Source organism: Tupaia chinensis, unplaced genomic scaffold, assembly GCF_000334495.1.
Source record: "Tupaia chinensis unplaced genomic scaffold, TupChi_1.0 Scaffold000280_1, whole genome shotgun sequence".
Classification (NCBI taxonomy): domain Eukaryota; kingdom Metazoa; phylum Chordata; class Mammalia; order Scandentia; family Tupaiidae; genus Tupaia; species Tupaia belangeri.
Genome location: NW_006159763.1, coordinates 1,427,142 through 1,445,667, shown reverse-complemented (window position 1 = coordinate 1,445,667; position 18,526 = coordinate 1,427,142). Strand labels below are relative to the sequence as shown.

At 41.0% G+C, this 18,526-nt stretch overlaps 1 protein-coding gene across 1 annotated transcript in view; it reads left to right on the top strand.

Moving 5' to 3' along the window:
* KMT2C (lysine methyltransferase 2C) overlaps positions 1 to 18,526 on the top strand; it is a 221,622-nt gene that overhangs the window by 95,798 nt on the left and 107,298 nt on the right. Inside the window, exons 9-13 of the mRNA XM_027772541.1 lie at positions 7,769 to 7,938; positions 8,386 to 8,537; positions 10,039 to 10,152; positions 11,852 to 11,926; positions 13,879 to 14,597. Of these exons, the coding sequence (XP_027628342.1) occupies positions 7,769 to 7,938; positions 8,386 to 8,537; positions 10,039 to 10,152; positions 11,852 to 11,926; positions 13,879 to 14,597 (1,230 nt within the window). The remainder of the gene's footprint in view (positions 1 to 7,768; positions 7,939 to 8,385; positions 8,538 to 10,038; positions 10,153 to 11,851; positions 11,927 to 13,878; positions 14,598 to 18,526) is intronic.

The window sequence follows — 18,526 nt, the reverse complement described above, 5'->3', positions numbered from 1 at the left end:
AACTGCGCTCAGGTGTGGCCGTTTGGGAGCTGGGGCCCGTGGGCTGAAGCTTGAGAGATATCCGGCCTGCCTTCTGGGTAGTTCCTGTTCTTCCTCGACTGGAAGACGAGGTGGTTCTGTGCTTCATAACCAGCTAGGGCAAACCCTGCCGGTTGATAGACTTGAATACTTAATGCTTATCTTCGTTTGGTGCCTCTGCTTGCCTCGTTTACTTTTCTGAAATATGAAGTTGAGTTCATAATTCGATTTCTTTCCTAAGGTAGAAAGATGTTTAGACTATAAATTTACATTGACTATAGCTTTGGCTGCACCCAGATTAACTGTAATTTCATGTGTTTATTCCTGACTAGTTTTGGCTTCTGCTGAAGCACCGTAATTTTTACTTTAGTTGCATTTAATCAGAATTTAAACAGTTTAGGTTTTTGTTGATGTTTTGATACTTGAAATAATGGCTTTCTAAAGGTGTAGCATTTGTATGTATTAATTTAGTTTAATTAGATGAAGTTTCTCACCTTATTTTTTTGACTAGTTGATTGAACAAATTGATGAAATTTGACCACTAAAAATCATTGTCAATTTCCCCTTGTATTTTATCTTTTTTTTGAACAAAACATTTTGTGGCTATTTAGCAGCTAGGGCAGTGTTGATGTACCCATGCCCTTTCCTCAGTCTGAGGTGAACTCCGCTTTGCTGTGAAGTGCCTCCCTCCTCTCTTTCTATATGTTTCCCTTTACCTCCATTTTTCATTCTGAATCCTTAAATGTATCTTCTGAAAGATTTTGATAGAGTTAACTACTTAGATTGATTATAATTGAAATGCTTAGTTATATGAAGGTGAAATTGCTCTTTTAGCTTACTTTTTTTTTTCAGTTCCTTTTGCCTCCTATGAGGATTTGCAGTTAATATTATTTTGTGACTGTTCATTATTATACATTTTGAAAGTATGTATTATTCTCTCAATTTTCATGAGAAATTAGGACTTTTTGCTTTTTTCTCCCGCTCTTTGACTTGATTGAGTTAACCAAAACCATAAACTTTGTTATTTTTTCATTGCAAAGCAACATTTCCTCTACTACTTCTAAACCTCCATCTTTTAGAGTCTTGGTTATGCTTCTTTAAAGAGGAATTGTTGGGTCCAGCAGGTAGCATGGTGGTTGAGGTGTTGGATTCCCACATTGCTGACCGGGGTTTGAGTCCTGGACCTGGAGATTTACAGATCACACTCCCTCTTTTTCTCTTTCTCTCTGTGGTGAGCGCACCTACCCGATAGCAAAATTAAATAGTAGTGATAGATAGATAGATAAAAGGAAGGCCAATTTTCTGAAATCCTTCATACCTGAAATAAGCTGTTCCCTTTAGACTATTCCAAGAATTTATTTTTTTAAAGGATTATTTTATTTAACTTTATTTATTTTTAATTTGACCAGGGGAGGGGGGGGAGCAAGCAAACCGCCAGATCCAGGACTAGAACTATAGTCTGCCATTTGGGAGTCCAGTGTCTTTAACAACCATGCTACCTGCTGGCCCTGGTTTTGTATGTTTTATATTACAGCTTTTTAATTTTTTATTCTGTTCCCCCTGCCCTGCCACCCCAAGATTTTCCAGTTAATGGTGTCACAGAAGAAAAAAAAAATCTCTCTAAAAATTTTTACTTCATAATTCTCTATTCTCCTTGAAAACTTTGGGATTTTTATTTTTGTTAATTCTTTGACTTTATTTCCAGGATGTGTCTAATCCCGTTTGTACACTGACTAGTTTTGCCTGGAGCATGTGACCAAGTCTGTCTCCAGTTAGACTCATTTAAATATCTAGAGAAGTGTTGGTTTTACTTTAGTGGCTGTGATTCTCCCTCTGCTGTTCCATTCTATCATTGTTCTCTGTAGTTTTTAGTTAGAATTTGCTCTGACTTTGATTTAACATTCAGGCCTTGCTAGGGTAGACTTCACTGTTGCGGATACTGGAGACTGCAGGGTCCCCAGGTGTGCCCAAAGGGGTGTGAGTCGGATGGGGATTGTCCATGGGAGGGTGAGCTCAGAATCTTTGTCATGGTCCAGGCATGATCAGGGAGGTTTCCTTTCCCTGTTTCTCTCAAGATTTCCCATGCATTTGTGTACTATGTGTTTTTAAAAAGCTTTTATTTGGAAATAAGTTTTCAAACTTTAAAAGAAAAAAATGATGTGTGTGTGCCATTTACCCAGATTCATGTGTTGTTAGCATTTCATTATTACTGTGCATGGCCGCTGTCACTCTGTCTCACCCACCCACACCGTTAGGTAAGTTACATATACTGTACTGCCGTTTCCCCTAGGTATCATGTTTTCCAGTGGTAGGGATATTCTTAAATAATCATAGCACTGTTACCAGCTTTCTAAATGTACATTAGTACAGTGTTCTTTATGCAATATCCCATCATATTTCATGCTTATAATTTATCTAAGGTATCTTACGGCGTTCCCTCCCTTCGCACCTCCCACATAGGTTCCAGGATTTAGTGTGCTGTTAGTTTTTCCTTTTAGTTGTCCTATCACTTTGTCCTTTTTTTTCCTTCAAGTTTTGCTATAGGATGGGGAGAAAGAGAGAGAGGGAGGGAGGGAGGGAGGGAAGGAGGGGGAAAGGGGAATCAAGAATCACTTGGGAGGATGGCCATGCTGCAGTCCCTTCTCCATTCTCGGGATTTGGGGCACACACACCTGTGTATCCAGCATGTTTTTCAAGCCATTGAGTCCAAGCCTCAAACTGTGGAATTGGCAATGTGGGATCTAGTGCTTTAACTACTACCCAACCAGCTGGCCCTCCCAATTTTTTTTTTTTTTGAGTTTATTTCTTTCATGAGCAAGAGTGACAGTGAGAGAAAGAGAAACAGAGAGAAGGAGCCGGATGAATAAGATCAATAGGATCTTGATGTTTCCATCCACCTCCAGCCTTCAGCCAGCCTTGGATCATGGGCAAGCGGTGCCAGTGTGCTTAGCGAGGTTTCCAGACTGCAAATGAGGGCCTTGACCCACAGCACCGACTTCCACTGAGCCAGAGCTGTTGTACACCACCTCTTAATCTTGCACATCTGCTCTTTTTCTGGAGGGGGGCAATAAAACTCTATTGTACAGAATGTACATTTGTTGTATACGATGAAAAGCATGACAGAAAGACTTTTTGTTAATCCTTTTTACTTTAAGGCTGTAAAAAGTAAATATTTCCTAATATGTTTTCAGGTAATACAGATTTTATTTAGAATATTGATGATAACATTTTGGGAGGTAAGGTATAAAACTGAAAATGGATTTTTAAAAAATGCGAGGGGAGGGACCAGCAGTTGGCATAATGGCTATGTCGCTGAACTCCCATGTAGTGGACCGCGATTGGAGTCCTGGACCCAGTGGCTTAAACTTCCACAGGTAACATGTGCATGCATGTCCAAGATCCCGACAGGAGAATGGAGGAGAAGGGATTGTGGTGTGGCCATCCTCCCTGGGCGGCGATTTCTTGCTTTCTGTCTCTCTTTCTCTGTCTTTCTGGTGAGTGCACACGCTTTATAGCCAAAAAAAAAAACCTCTCAAAAGAAAAAAAAATGCAGGGGGGGGCCACTGCCTGAGAGTAATCCTCAAGAACTTGTCATTTTCCGTGGCGAGGCAAATGCTGTGGAGTTGACTGTAATTTCCACTATAGAATAGAGACTGAGAACTCAGACTTGTGTACTTCAGGAATACCTGGTCTCTCCCCCATCTCTTGCCAGTCGGCCATGTGGGATCCAGCCACCCTAACTCCCATGCCACCAACTGGCCCTCAAAGTTTGTTTTCAATTTTCTTTTGAAAAATTTTTCCAGAAGGTGCATATACTCACCAGAGAGAAACACAGAGACGGAAGGAGAGGGAGAGAGTATATCCCCCAGAGGGGCATGGTCACACCGTACTCCTCCATCTCATTGGGATTTTTTTTTTTTTGGAGAGGTTTTTTTCGCTATAGGGTGTGTGCACTCGCCAGACAGACAGAGAGAGAAACAGAGACTGACAGCAAGAAATCACCCCCCAGGGGGGATGGTCATGCCGCAATCCCTTCTCCATTCTCCTCTCGGGATCTTGGGCACGCACGCACACGTGCCCGGTGTGAGTTTTAAGCCATCAGGTCTGGGACGCGAACCGCGGTTGACTACGTGGGAGTCCAGCGACATAGCCATTACGCTAACTGCTGGTTCCCCATCTCATTGGGATTTTAAGTACACACACACACCTGGTATGTTTCTCAAGCTACCAGGTTTGAAATTTAATTGCTTGGTTGGCCATGGTGGAGTGTGAATTCCACCAGATTACAGGGATGGCCTCAAAGTTTATTTTGTAGTTATCAGATTTATCAATCTATTATTGTTTCTAGGTTTATTTTAATCATAATTACAAGGTTCTGCCGAACACTGGGGTTATGAAGAAGTTATTTTTTTCTAGTATTTACATTGTTTTGTTTTTTACATTTGTTGTGTGGTTCATTTGGAGTTGATTTTTGTGTATGGTGTGACTATCTTCTTCCATTTGACTAGTCAGTTTTCCATTCATTGAATAGACACTTTTTGTCCCAGTGACTTGAAATTCCAGGCTTGAGCTTTAGATATGGTGGAGACTGTGCACTGTGGGAATCTCTCTTCTGCTCGGTTGATCTGGCCGTTCAGACTCCAGTACCAGTACCATACTATTTTAGTTACAAAGCTTCGTGGTGCCTGGTGAGATGGGGCTGCCCTTCAGCCTGTCTCCTCCTCTCGTATTTCCTAGCTGGTTCGCCTACTTGTTTTTCCATATGAACTTTATGATCACCTCATCTAGCTTCATTAAAACCCCCACTGAAATTGGAATTACATTGGATTTATTAATTGATTTAGGGAGGACCAACACCTTGATGATATTAAGACATCCTATCCAAGAGCCAGGAATGTCTGCATTTGTTCAAGTCAGGCTTTGTGTCCTCTAGGAAATTTTCTTCATCTAGATTTTGTACATTTCTTCCATTCTTAAATGTCCTACCTGTTATGTTGCTGTTAAACGTGAGATCTTTTTATTTATTAAATCTTTTATTGTTGTATGTGAACCTTATTAATGTTTGCATGCTTAGTTATAACCTGCTAGTTTGTTGAATTATTTTGCTGAAGTTATGGTTAATTCTCTAGGATTTTCCAAGTATGCCATCCTGTGTGTTAATCGTGTTTCATTTCTTCCTTTACTAGTTTCATGCCTGTTTCATTTGTTCCATTGACTCCAGAGCCACGTTACATAGTAGAGGAAACAAGAGGCACCTCTGAGCTATTCCCCGCCGTACTGGGAGTGGTTCCCTGTAAATGATGTTGCCTTGGGACCAGCAGATGGCGTAATGGCTACGTCACTGGACTCCCACATGGCTGACCTCCCTGTGAGGCTCAGACCTGGTTTGAGGCTCAGACCCACTGGCTTGAAACTCACACCGGATGTGTGCACACCCAAGATCCCAGGAGAATGGAGGAAAAGGGATTGCAATGTGGCCACCCCCACGGGGATGTCACTGTCTTACTGTCTCTCCCCCTCACAAATACACATGCCCTAAAGCAAAAACCTCTTAAAAAGAAAAAAAGATGCTGCCTTTCAGAGTAGGAGTATATATGTTCATCAATTAAGAAAATACTCATCGATTTTTATTTTCTGGAGTTTTTATTAGGAGGAGTTTAAAAAAATTTTTCCAAAGACTCTTTTAGCATCTATTAAAATAGTTTTTCCCCTGGAACTATTAACATGTAAAACTTTATTAAGAGATTTTTTTCCCCTTATATTCAAATATCTGTGTGCTGCCTCCCCCCCCCCTTTTTTTTAAAGAGGCTTTTGCCTTAGGGTGCGTGTGCTCGCAAGAAAGAGACAGCGAGAGGGAAAGTGAGAAATTACCCCTGGGGGACAATCCTTTCTCCTTCATTCTCCTCCTAGGATCTTGGACACACATGCACATGCACCTGGCATAATTTTTGTTTGTTTCTTTTTTTGAGAGGTTTTTGCTATAGGGTGCGTGCGCTCGACAGAGAGACAGAGAGAAATCACCTCCTGGGGGATGGCCGTGCTGCAGTCCCTTCTCCTCCATTCTCCTCTCGGGATCTTGGGCACGCATGCACATGCGCTGGCGTGAGTTTAAGCCACCAGGTCTGGGAATCGAACCATGGTCGACTACATGGGAATGCAGCGACAGCCATTATGCTAACTTCTGGTCCCACCTGGCGTGATTTTCAAGCCACTGGTTCTGGGACTTGAGTTGTAGTCAGCCAAGGAAGAGCCCAGGGATATAACTGCTACACCATCTGCTGGCCCCCGTGCCCTGCTTTTATAAACGGCATTTTCTCATGTGATCTTGAGGTCTGTTTGATGGTATTTTATTTAGAATTTTGCATCGCTATTTTTAGATGTAAGTGTTCAATTCAGTTAGACTAGCAGGTCAATGTTTTCTACAAGGTCCTCTGTTTGAATGAGCATCCCTTTCATATCAGCCCAGGAGCCCAAAAAAGTGAAATTCCTTTTCTTTTTTTTTTTTAATTTTTTAGAGAAATTTTTTATATAGGGTTTGTGTACTTGCTGGAGAGACAGAGAGACAGTGAGAAACCACACCCTCCACCCCCCACCTCCTGAGCCAGTGCTGCAATTCCCTCTCCTCCATTCTCCTCTCAAAATCTTGGGCACGCACCACGCGTGTCTGGCATGAGTTTTAGGTCACTGGGTCCAAGACTCAGACCGGGGCCGACTATGTGGGAGTCCTGCGATGTAACCATTGCACCACCTGTTGGTCCCAAATTTTTAATTTTTAAGTTGCTGGAGTATGCATATGTTGTCAGAGAGACAGGAAGACGGAGAAGAAGAAAGCATCCACTATGGGGCATGGTGTCGTTGTAATCCTTCTTCTCTATTTTCCTTCCTTTCAGGATTTTGGGCACTCACGCATGCACACCCACACACCCACACTCTCACACCCCATGCATGCTTTTCAAGCTGCCACACCCAGGACTCAAGCAGCAGAGTCAGCCATGCAGTATCCAGCCAGACCCCTGGTCCCATCGCCTTCACTACCACACCATGGCTGGCCCTTTAGTGGTGCCTTAGACTGGAAAGTTGGGGTGGATAGTGAGAGATCTTACTGAGCCTTTGCCTCAGATTTGAAGGTTGTCTGGCCACAAGCACAGAAGATGTACTGGTTGGCTTGAGGTTCCAAGAGAGGTCCCCTTCAGTGAGGATAGGACCACTTTCTGTTCTGAAAATGGGAGGAGGCATCATTGGATTTTGGTATGGAATGATTATTTTCACAGTTAAGACATCAAGTCACATGGAGTAGATCATGCTATTTCTTTGGGGAGAGTTTTTGGGTTTAGTTCTAACCAGCAAGAAGCAAGTGAAATGCCATAACGGCACCATTTTGCTTTCTACAGGAGATAGTTAAGGAGACTTATGCCACAATAATTATTTCCTGGTTCTGGAATACATTTCTTTTTTGAAACTTGGGTTGCTCTGTTCTTGGTTTTCTTTCCTCCATGTTTATGTTTTCCTGTATGTCCACATCCCCTGTTTACATTTCCCTGGAGGTTTTAGTGCACATTTTGCAAGATCACATTAGATATTCAAAACAAATTGCTTTTTCAAAAACATTTGCCCTAAATTGGTGTCATAAAAATTTAAAGACTTTCTGTATAATCCACAAATGATTCATTGAGTTCAAAAGGTTTATATCAGAACTGTAATCCTAGATAGATAACAAGCTGCTTTTATTTTTATTTCTCCTGGTGTGTAGAATTGCAGAATATGTGTAGAATGTGGCACACGGTCTAGTTCGCAGTGGCATCACAATTGCCTGATATGTGACAGTTGTTACCAACAGCAGGATAATTTATGTCCATTCTGCGGAAAGTGCTACCATCCGGAGTTGCAGAAAGACATGCTTCACTGTAGTATGTGCAAAAGGTAAGCAGGTGCAGTTGCTCCATTTAGATACTGTGTTGATTCTTTCATCTAGTCGACATTCGCTCTACCCTGTATCAGGGAGCTCTGGGGCTCTTACACTCCAGCAATCCCCTGGGTGTTGAGTGCTGTTGTAGATGGACTTAAATGACGTTTTATGTATGAGAGGCACGAGGAAGGGAGTGATCAAAAGATAGGACCAGACCAGATATGAGTACTAAGGAAGGATAGTATTGAGCAAGTAGCTTAAAAACACTGAGTTAATGTCTGTACCTTGAATGACATCCACAAATGCTAGCTCTCTTTTGCCAGTTACCAACCTTTACAACCTCTCTCCTCTAACCCTTAACCCTCCTCATGTCCAGGTTCTCAGCAATTGCCTCCTCTTTTCCTAGATATTAACTTGACTTTAAATTAGAAATTTTTATTTAAATATACTTATCACTGCAGATGGGTTCACTTAGAATGTGACAAACCAACAGATCATGAACTGGATTCTCAGCTCAAAGAAGAGTATGTCTGCCTGTATTGTAAACACTTAGGAGCCGGGATGGATCCACTACAGCCAGTTGATGAAGAGGAAATGGCTGAACTTGCTCCAGGTAAACATGATAACTTTTGTGTGTGTTTTTGTTTTTTTATTTGTTTGGTTTTTGTTTTTTTTATTTGTTTGGTGTGCTCTTCCCAGAGGGAGACAGAAAGAGGAAGTGAGAATTCCCCCTCCCCTGCCTCCCTCCAGCCAAGACAGGATGGCCACGCAGCAGTCCCTTCTCTTCCACTCTCCTTTCTGGATTTTGGGGACTCATGCACACATTCCCAGTGTGAATCTCAAGCCTCTAGGTCCATGACTTGAACCATGAAGTTGGACAGCGCCTTAACCTCCGCACCACCTGCTGGCCCACTTCTGTGCTTCTCTAAAGCTGTGCAACCAGTCATCAGTGCATTGCTTTATTCATAAGGGGGCATCCAGTGTATTGGATCCCACCTAACTCTCAGTTGCTCAGCTTTTACATATCCTATTACTTTGGTCATCTCTGAATCTGATGGCTAACATCTAATCCCGCTTCTTTTATTTTCCTTTTCTTTTGAAAATTATTTTATTTAGCCTTTATTTTATTTTACTTGACCAGAGAGGGACAGAGCGAGAAGAGGAAAGTGAGAAAGCAAGCTACCAGGTCTGGGACTTGAACTGTGGTTAGCCATGTGGAAGTCTAGTGCCCCTAACCACCGTGCCACCTGCTGGCCCCTAATCCCGCTTCTTTAAGAGTATTCTCTCAGTGTTGGAATTACAGGTCTAATGCATTTCCTTCCCTGTGTCTTTGAAGTCGCAGTGGGGAGTCCCTTCGCCTTCGGCCAGTGCAGCCTGGTTTGTTATTCCTAACCCACATTATCGTGCTTTAAACAAGTTTTGGTTTTGTGATGTGCTTCCAGAATGTAAATTATTGCCTCTTGCGCCCCAAAATTTGTTCAAGTATGGAATGCTTTTAGTAATACTCTATTATAATAATAATAAAGTTCTTAGAGGGTGAAAAAAAGACCAGCCATTTTTCACTTTCATCAATATGAGCGGCAACTTTTAGAAAGTTACAAGGGGCTTGATTAGAAGTGTCTTAATTACTGACATTTCATTTTCAGATATTACCAGTACGCACTTGTGGAGTATCTTTTTTTTTTTTTTTTGAGAGGTTTTTGCTGTAGGGCGCGTGTGCTCGCCAGACAGACGGAGAGACAGAGAGATAGAAAGCGAGAAATCACCTCCCAGGGAAGATGGCCACACCGCAATCACTTCTCCTCCATTCTCCTCTCAGGATCTTGGGCACACACACACACGTGCCCGGCCTGAGTTCTAAGCCACCGGGTCTGGGACTCGAACTGTGGTCGACTGTGGGAGTCCAGCAACATAGTCCTTACGCTAACTGCTGGTCCCTAGAATATCTTTTTAAAATAATAAAATGCTAATTACCATTTGTTACATTATAATTTTTAGTTTTTAAGAATATAAATATATCATTATTCACTGAAACAGAGTTATATTTGCTGATTTTTGTTAACAAAACCAGAAACTTTCTGATGAGTCTAAAAAATAAATCATTTTCTGTTTAGATTATAACAATGAAATGGAAATTGAACGACCTGAAGACCCATTGGTGTTTCATGAGCAAGTCGTGAGTAAAGATGTCAGTGGTCAGGAGTCCATACCTGGAATTGTTCCAGACGGTAAGAGTATTTCTGATGATGGATATACCACTCTCCTTTAGAAGAAAGTATGTATATACAAGGAATATGAGAATATCTAGTAAATTTGAGTACCCCAAATTAAAACTAGCCAAGATATAGTAACATAAGAAATTGTTTAGATAGCTTTTTACTTAGATAATCTTAGGCAGAATTAATAAGAGAAAGGGCAAATATACACTTGTAGTTCAGCTGTGATCTAGATTTAATCATAAGAACTTTCTTTAGGGATCAGGTGATTTTCATTAAAGAACAAACTTTTTTCCTTTGGTTTCACTTGTAATTGCTAACTAGAGCTGTAGCTGGTTGAGAAATGTTTCAGGTCGATATTGTGGAAATGGGATTGGATCATCTCAGCAGTCCTATGGAGGGTTATTTTACTTATTTTAATCTTTCCTTTCCCCCTCCCCCAGTTTTGCTATATGGTATATATGCTCACCAGAGACAGACAGAGAGCAAGAGAGGAAAAGTGAGAAATCACCCCCCCAATGGGGTTAGCCATGCCTCAGTCCCTTCTCCAGTCTCCTCTCAGGATTTTGGGCATGCACATATGCCCAGTGGGATTTTCAAACTGCTGGATCTGTGACTCCAACCACAGATTTGGACACATGGAATCCAGTACCTTAACCTCCATGCCACCTGCTAGCCCTTAAGTTTTTATTTTGAAGTGTTTTTTTGGTTCCTTCGCAATTTGCCAGAAGGCAAATGCATTTACTGGAGAGAGACAGAAAGAAAGGAGAGGGAAAGTGAGAAAGCCATGGGTCCAGGCCTCACAGTAATCCCTCCTCTTCCATTTCTCTCAGGATCTGGGGCACACACACCCTGCATGTTTTCAAGCCATCAGGACCTGGACTTGAACTACATATTTAGTCATGTGGGATCCGGTCACCTTTACCAACAGGCTGTGGGATGACTCCCCTTTTCTTTTCTTTTCTTTTCTTTTCTTTCTTTCTTTCTTTCTTTCTTTCTTTCTTTCTTTCTTTTTTTTTTTTTTAATTGTCAGAGGGTGTGTGCACAAGGAAGAAAGCACCCACCCATATGGTCACACCACAATCCCTTCTCCATTTCTCTGTCCTGTCTGGATTTCCGGCATGCACACAAACCCCCCTGACGTGTTTTTCAGGCTGGCATGGCCGAGATTCAAACTACAGTGAAGGCTCTGGCTCTCTCTAACAACTGGACCATGGAACCAGCCTCAGTGAAATTTTAATGAACTTTTTGCAATATTAAGAATAGTTGTTAATGTCCTAAGGCTCTACAACTAATGAGAGCATGTTAGGGGAAAATAGCTTAATACATTGAATAATGGGCTCATGTGAAAGTATTTGATTTTGCATACCAAGTTGTATGGTAAGTTATATAGTTTGAATGTGTTCATAAAAAGCTTCGAGATTTTTAATTTACTAAGTCCACATTTAACAACTCTCATTAAGAGTTATACTGTTACAGGTGTGAGTGTGGACAAATAAAAAGACCTGTAATCAATCTTCTAATGCTTAAACAGATCTTAATTTCATCTTCATTGTCTTCTTACTAACTAAAACAGTATGTTTTGTGCTGAGATTGGAAATTGGCATTTAGTAGTAGAGTGAAACTCTTACTCAGATTGCTGTTGAGGGGACAGTATTAGAGAGGCTTTGAGTCCTTCCAGGAGGTTCCCTAAATGTGTTGTTCACTGCAGTTGAAGTCTACACTGAAGAGCAGCAGCAGAGTGATCCACCGGGAGGGCGGGACGCAGACGGCTTCCTAGTCTCTGGTGAGCAACCCTGTGACTGAGTTAGAGGAATGCAGGTCAGAGGTGCTGTTCATTGAATTAACGTTCCAAGTAAATTATTCCAAAGACATTTTTCACTTACCATGTCCACATTTCAGGAATTAAATCTTTTAGTTAAGTATTTTTCTTGAAAAGAATTGACAATGTGTCTAAAGATTATTTTCTCAACAAAGCTTGCTTTTTATTTTTTAATTGTCTGAGGGCGCATGTACTTGTCAGAAAAAGAGAGAGTAATTACCTCATGCTGGGGCGTGGTCATACTGCCATCCTTTCATTTCTCTATACCATCAGGCTTTCGGTCACACATACCCAGCGTGTTTTCAAGCCATCATGACTGGTACTTGATCCCACCATGTGGGGTCCTGCTCCTTATGCACTGTGTCTGACCACTGTGCTACCAGGCTCAGCCTGAAGGGCTTCTTTTTTGTTTTGCCGTTTTAATTTTTATTTTAGTTCTATCAGGTCTATTATTTGATGTTTTCCATTTATCCTCAGATGTAATCTTTTTAAAAAGTAATCATGAAGAGTGGAATTTCATTTTGATACCAGAACATAGATAAATTTAGTCACTGATTGGTAAATAATAAAGGAGAAAATTCGTGTTTTTATAAATGTGACTTAAATAGTACTTTATGGGGGCCAGCAGGTGGCGTGGTGGTTAAGACACTGGATTCCCACATGGCTTACTGTTGTTCAAGTTCTGAACGCAGGAGCTTGAAAATTATGCTGAGTACGTATGCATGCATGCCCAGATTCTCCAGAGAGAGTGGACAAGAAGGGATTGTGGCTTGGCTACCCCCACTTGGGGGGTGATTTCTCACTTTCCCTCTTTCTTGTCTCTCTTCCTGTGAGTGAAGCATCCTATGGCTAAAACCTTTATAAAAAAGTTACTTTGTGGGCCAGGAGGTGGCATGATGGTTGCGGTGGCTAGATCCCATGTGGCCAGCTGCACAGTTCGAGTCCTGGATCTGGTGACTTGAAGAGCATGCCAGGCCTGTGTTTGTGTGTGTTCTCGTGTGTGCCCAGAACCCTGTGAGAAGACTGTAGGAGAGAGGACTAAGACATGGCCATCCCTCTGGGGGTTGCTTTCTCACTGTCCCTTTCTGTCTCCTGTAAGTACATGCACTTTCTGGCAAATAAAAGAAAAAGAATTACTTTCAGGACATTTGGAAAAAATAAATACCTTTTAACTTCAGCAGTTCTACTTTATAGAACTACATAGGCTCCTTTCATTTTGTCTTCCAACTTTAAGTGAGATTGGGTTAAAGGATTAGCATGCCAGTACACTGACTTCACATTTACCAATCAGTGACTTTATATATTTCTGATACCTAATTGTGCGTATAGACTTGCTGAGATTAGTGTTCGAGGTTAGAGACGATGGGGATAATCAAGGGTAATAGTCAGCAAATATTCTGGGTAGATTTGTGGGTCTCTGGGCCACCTGCCGTCTCCCTGTGCTCCTCATTCGAGTCTGCCCGAGTCCCGTTAGGTCCGGGAGCCTGCTGCTGTGACAGACCTTCGCTTTCTATCTTGGACACCTCATTTCCCTAGCTGTAGAATGAGTACGATAACTTCACCTACATCGTTTTCAGTCCTATTGTGGGTGCTTAAATTGTAAAAAGTTATGTATGTATAGTAGAACTAAATTAGTAATTACATAGTTCTGTTTTAATTTTTAATACTGTTATCAAAATTTACCTTAAACTCAGGATCCTGTTTGAAGCCATGTTTTTATAAGGTTTTTCTCATCTGGGATTTATTTGAATCTGTAAACTGTTGTGTATTTTCACTTTTAGTAACTTCATAATTGCCTTTCTTGATGAATACCTTCGAGTATAAGGCATGGCTTAATGAAATGTCTTACCTTTTCATAGTAAGATATGTTTCAACGTACACATATGTTAACATAGCAAATATTCTGAATTTTGTAGAGTCATCCCAAAGTACATTGAACACTGAAATGGAAAGCCAGATCTCTCATGAGGTTGACAGTGAACAGGTGGAAATACCTCCTAAAGCGATGCAGGTTTGTGATGAAGAACAAAATGAAGACAACATGGAAGTGACAGAAAACATCGAAGTCTTCCCACACCAGATCATTGTGCGGCAAGAAGAACTGGAGTTGTTAACAGAGCCTGAACCGTTGGTATCCGAGGAAGAGTTGAGGCCTCAGAAAGTACTCACGGACTCTGTTACTGTTCCCCCAGAAACCTCTGTGTCTCCACATGATGAAAATACTCCATTATGTTCCAGGGAACAGTTGGCTGTAAAAAGTGTACAAGAAGAAAGGGAACCAAAAGAAAATTCTGAATTTTCCACTGGGACTGTGGACTTTGAAATGACTCCCGTAACCGAGGATTGTGTAAAAGATGGGTCATGCACGGGGAACACATCTGTAAAACTGCCGTCCGAGACAGAGCCATCGCTGCCGTCAGCAGCAGACATGAGCAAGGCAAAGGTGTCTTCCTCACCGCCTCTTCCTTCAGACTTGCCTTCCCATGACATGCTGCGTAGCTACCCCCCAACTCTCACTTCCTCTGCTGGAAACATCATGCCGACCACATACATCTCAGTCACCCCCAAAATCGGCATGGGTAAACCGGCTATTACCAAAAGAAAATTTTCTCCTGGTAGACCTCGTTCCAAACAGGTAGGATGGTTGTGGTTACGTTGACAGAAAACTTGTCAGAGCTGTTATATAAAATCAAATGTATGTCAGTCAGCCTCAGCTTGGAGGGCAATTCTTCTATCCTCAGGTAGAAATTAGACGTAATGTAGACTTCGGTGTTTTGACTGTTACTTTAAAAATACTGTTAAGGGGCCAGCAGGTGACTTGATGGTTAAGGCATTGGATCTCACATGACCGACCATGGTTTGAGTCCCAGACCTGGCAGCTTGAAAATCATGCCAGTACATGTGCATGTGTGCCCAAAATCCCGAGAGAGAAGGGATTGTGGCATGGCCATCCTCCGTGGGGACTAATTTCTTGCTCTCTATCTCTGTCTCGCATATGTGCTCCATGACAAAAATCTCTCTCTCAAAAAAAGTTTGTGACATAGTAACAATAGACCTTTAAGAAACAGTAAAGTTTTGAATATACAACTAAATCTATTTTATAACCTGTGAATAGATTTTACCAGCCTATATTTACTGCGTATTTATGAAGGGAACTTTTCATGCTGGAGAATTTCTCATTTTCATTTTTCTAGTGCTAACTCTTGTAGGATTTCTCTTTATTAAATTAGGATATATTTTACACGTTTCATGCATAGTTTTTTCATAATACATATTTCCCCTCATATTATTGATCTCCAGGAAGGAAAGTACACCCTTCAAAAGATTGTTTTAAGTAGTGTATATTCTACCCTTCAAGGATGAGTTCCAGTTCTTTTTAAGTGAAATTTAAGTGAAACTACTTGGTAAAATAAATTGTGGCTAAGAATGATTTATACTACAAAATTGCTACTTTCTGACAGTTTTTAAAAATAATAAGACATCAAACAGTGGAGAAATGAGTAGTCACAGTAGTCATTTGGAGTTTTAAGTCACATGATTTAAATTGCTTCCAGTGATTAAAGGTTGACTTTTTTTTTTTTTTTGAGAGGTTTTATCGCTATAGGGCGCATGCGCTTGCCAAACAGAGAGAGAGAGAGACAGAGAGACAGAAAGCGAGAAATCACCCCCCAGGGGGGATGGTCACGCCGCAATCCCTTCTCCTCCATTCTCCTCTCGGGATTTTGGGCACACACGCACATGCACCCGGCGTGAGTTTTAAGCCACCGGGTTCGGGACGTGAACCGTGGTCGACTACGTGGAAGTCCAGCGACATAGCCATTATGCTAACTGCTGGTTCCCAAAGGTTGACTTTTAATAGGAATAATATCTTGATCATTTTTTTAATTGCCAGAAGTATGTGTGCTTACCAAAGAGAAAAAGGGAGGGCGAGGGAGAAAGTAACCCATCTCACAGTGAGCAGCAGCAGCAGCAGATGTGGGCAAGGCACCTTCTTTCTCCATCATAGTGGGATTTTGGGGCACGCTGGGCATGTTTCTCAAGCAGCTAGACCTGGGATTTGAGCTGTAGTCAGCCGTGTGGGATCTGGCTCCCATAATCACTAAGCTCCTGGACTAGGCCCTGTCTTGGTCTTCATTATCTGTTGGGAATTGTAAGACCATTTTAAAAAATGTATTGATTTTAATAAAAATTGATCTCGTAATAAACTCCAGATATATTTTAGTCTTTGCAAACAAGTTACACCAAAAGCAAAGCAGTTGCCACGTAGAGTTTAGTCATTTCTCGAAAATGTATTTAGTAAATGGAATATATGCCTTTTAAAAAAGTACTTTCTTTGATATTTCTATTATACCAAGAGAGCTTTTCTTCTCAAACCAGTTCTTTTTCTCCCCCAAAGGTTTCTTTTTGTTATTGAATTTTATTTTGACTTGTTTTGTTTTTAATAGTTATATAAACACTTCATGGTTGTGACTCTCAAAATTAGCAGTTTGAATCTAAGGTTTACTTTTGAATATTCTTTAAAGATCATCATAAATATTCCTGTTACATATTTCTTGGATCTTTCCTTCCTGGGAGAGTTTTCTTCAAACTGAAAACCAGTTTCAATAGTTAGGACTGTTTTTTTATTGATGCACGTTCCACAATATGCTGTGTGTACCTATGTGCCTTTTCCCAGACACGTTACGTCTGCCATGTGCCGTGTCCTAATATTTGCTTTGCTTCTCTTATGTCGTTTTCCAGTTCCCAAATGTGGGGATATATTGCTTTCTAGCTAACTGCTACTTGCTCAGTAAAACTTCCAAGTTTGCTGATAATCTGCTAAACAGTTTATAGGCCATGTTTTTCCTCCCTTTATTTTTTCAGTCTCCCAGTTTGGTTTTGGTTATGGTGCTTCATGACTTGCTATTACCCTGTAGTTACTGTGGGGAGAGTGACCCAACTGGGGCAAGAGAGCTGTTCCCCTTGCTGAGGCAGTGAGACCATCCCAGGGGACATTCTGTTTGTCCTTAGATTGGGAACACTGAAGGTGTTCTTTGTTCCATCTCTGTGTTACACTTCTGTTTCTGTTCAGTGTTTCTTTTACATATTCTCGGCAGTGAAGAGTGACTATAAAGTGAGATCGATTGGGGGGGGGCATGATTATGATGTAAGCAAGATATTTTTCTTTCTGGCTATTTTTTTATTTTCAGCATCACTGACATTTTTAGTTTATATTGTTATCAATATACAGTCCATACATAGAACTCAATGAAGTGGTTTGCTCAGTCTGTGTCAAGACAGAATATGGACTCTCTTGTCTCAGGTATGGGAGTCCATTATCAAATGGCAAAACATATGGGTTTACTTTTCCCTCTATTATTAAGGGACTAGTGATTCAAGTTTAGTATTATATATTGTGTTTTTATATGGGAAGTTTTAGGTGTTACCCAGCCCCACCCCTTGTCTGGGGTTTTACTTTCCCAGGTCTCCCGTAGCAGCAGTGAACTGTGGTCTGAACGTAGGTGAGTGCAGTGCAGTGCAGTGGGATGCTCTGAGAGGGCCCACAGTCACTCACTGCTACTCCGTCGTCATCAGCGTCATGACGTGTTTCCTTGTTTTCTAAGCAGAAATGTGTCATGACTTTCCCGATGACCCGATATTATTATATATTGCTACAATTGTTGTACTTTATCATTAGTTATTGTTAATCTCTTATTGAGCCTAATTTATAAATTAAGCTTTATCATCAGTATGTACAAGAAAAAAAAATGCAGTACATTTGACCCTTGAACAAGTAGGTTCGAACCACACAGATCCATGTTATGTGGATTTCTTTCTATAAGTATATATTGGATGATTTTTTAAACATTCTTTCTAATTTACTTTATTCAAGAATATAGTAAGTAATACATAAAATACACAAAATATGTCGTGTATTACTCAACCGTTTTTATGATTGGGAAGACTTCAGAGAGCAGTAGCTAGTGGACTCTCAGTAATGTTCTTGGTGTGTCAGAAGTTGCAGTTTCCCAGCTGTGTGGGGTATCTGCCTCCCTGACCTCTGCAGCGTTCACCCCTGTGTGTGGGCTCAGTACTGCCTGTGGCTCCAGGCTTCCACTGGGGTCTTGGAACTTACCGCAGTGTGCCAGGGCTGGCTGCTGTCTTCAGTGAGGGACATGGGCTTATTTTTTTCATTAGGTGTTTCAGATATCTCTCAGATGTGTGCTTCAGAACTTTACTGAGTACAGGAATAGTAACAAAGTTTTCCTTTCTTTTTTTTTTAATTAATTATTTTAATTAACATTTGATCACGTCTTTCCAGTATACATTTCTTTTCCCAACACAAATACCATGCATGTCAGTCAAGACAAGGATATTACTATATACATTATCATCAGCAAATAACTTCTTGTCAATTAAGTATACTTTTACCCATTTTTTCCCTTCCCCTCCCCCCTTCCTCCCTTCCATACTAAAAATTTTTCCACATTTTATTGATTCACAAAAGATCTTAAAGTATAGACAAAGCTAGAATCTAGTGAAAAGTGCACTGTAATTTTCTTCTTAAACATTTTTTTCTCTTTC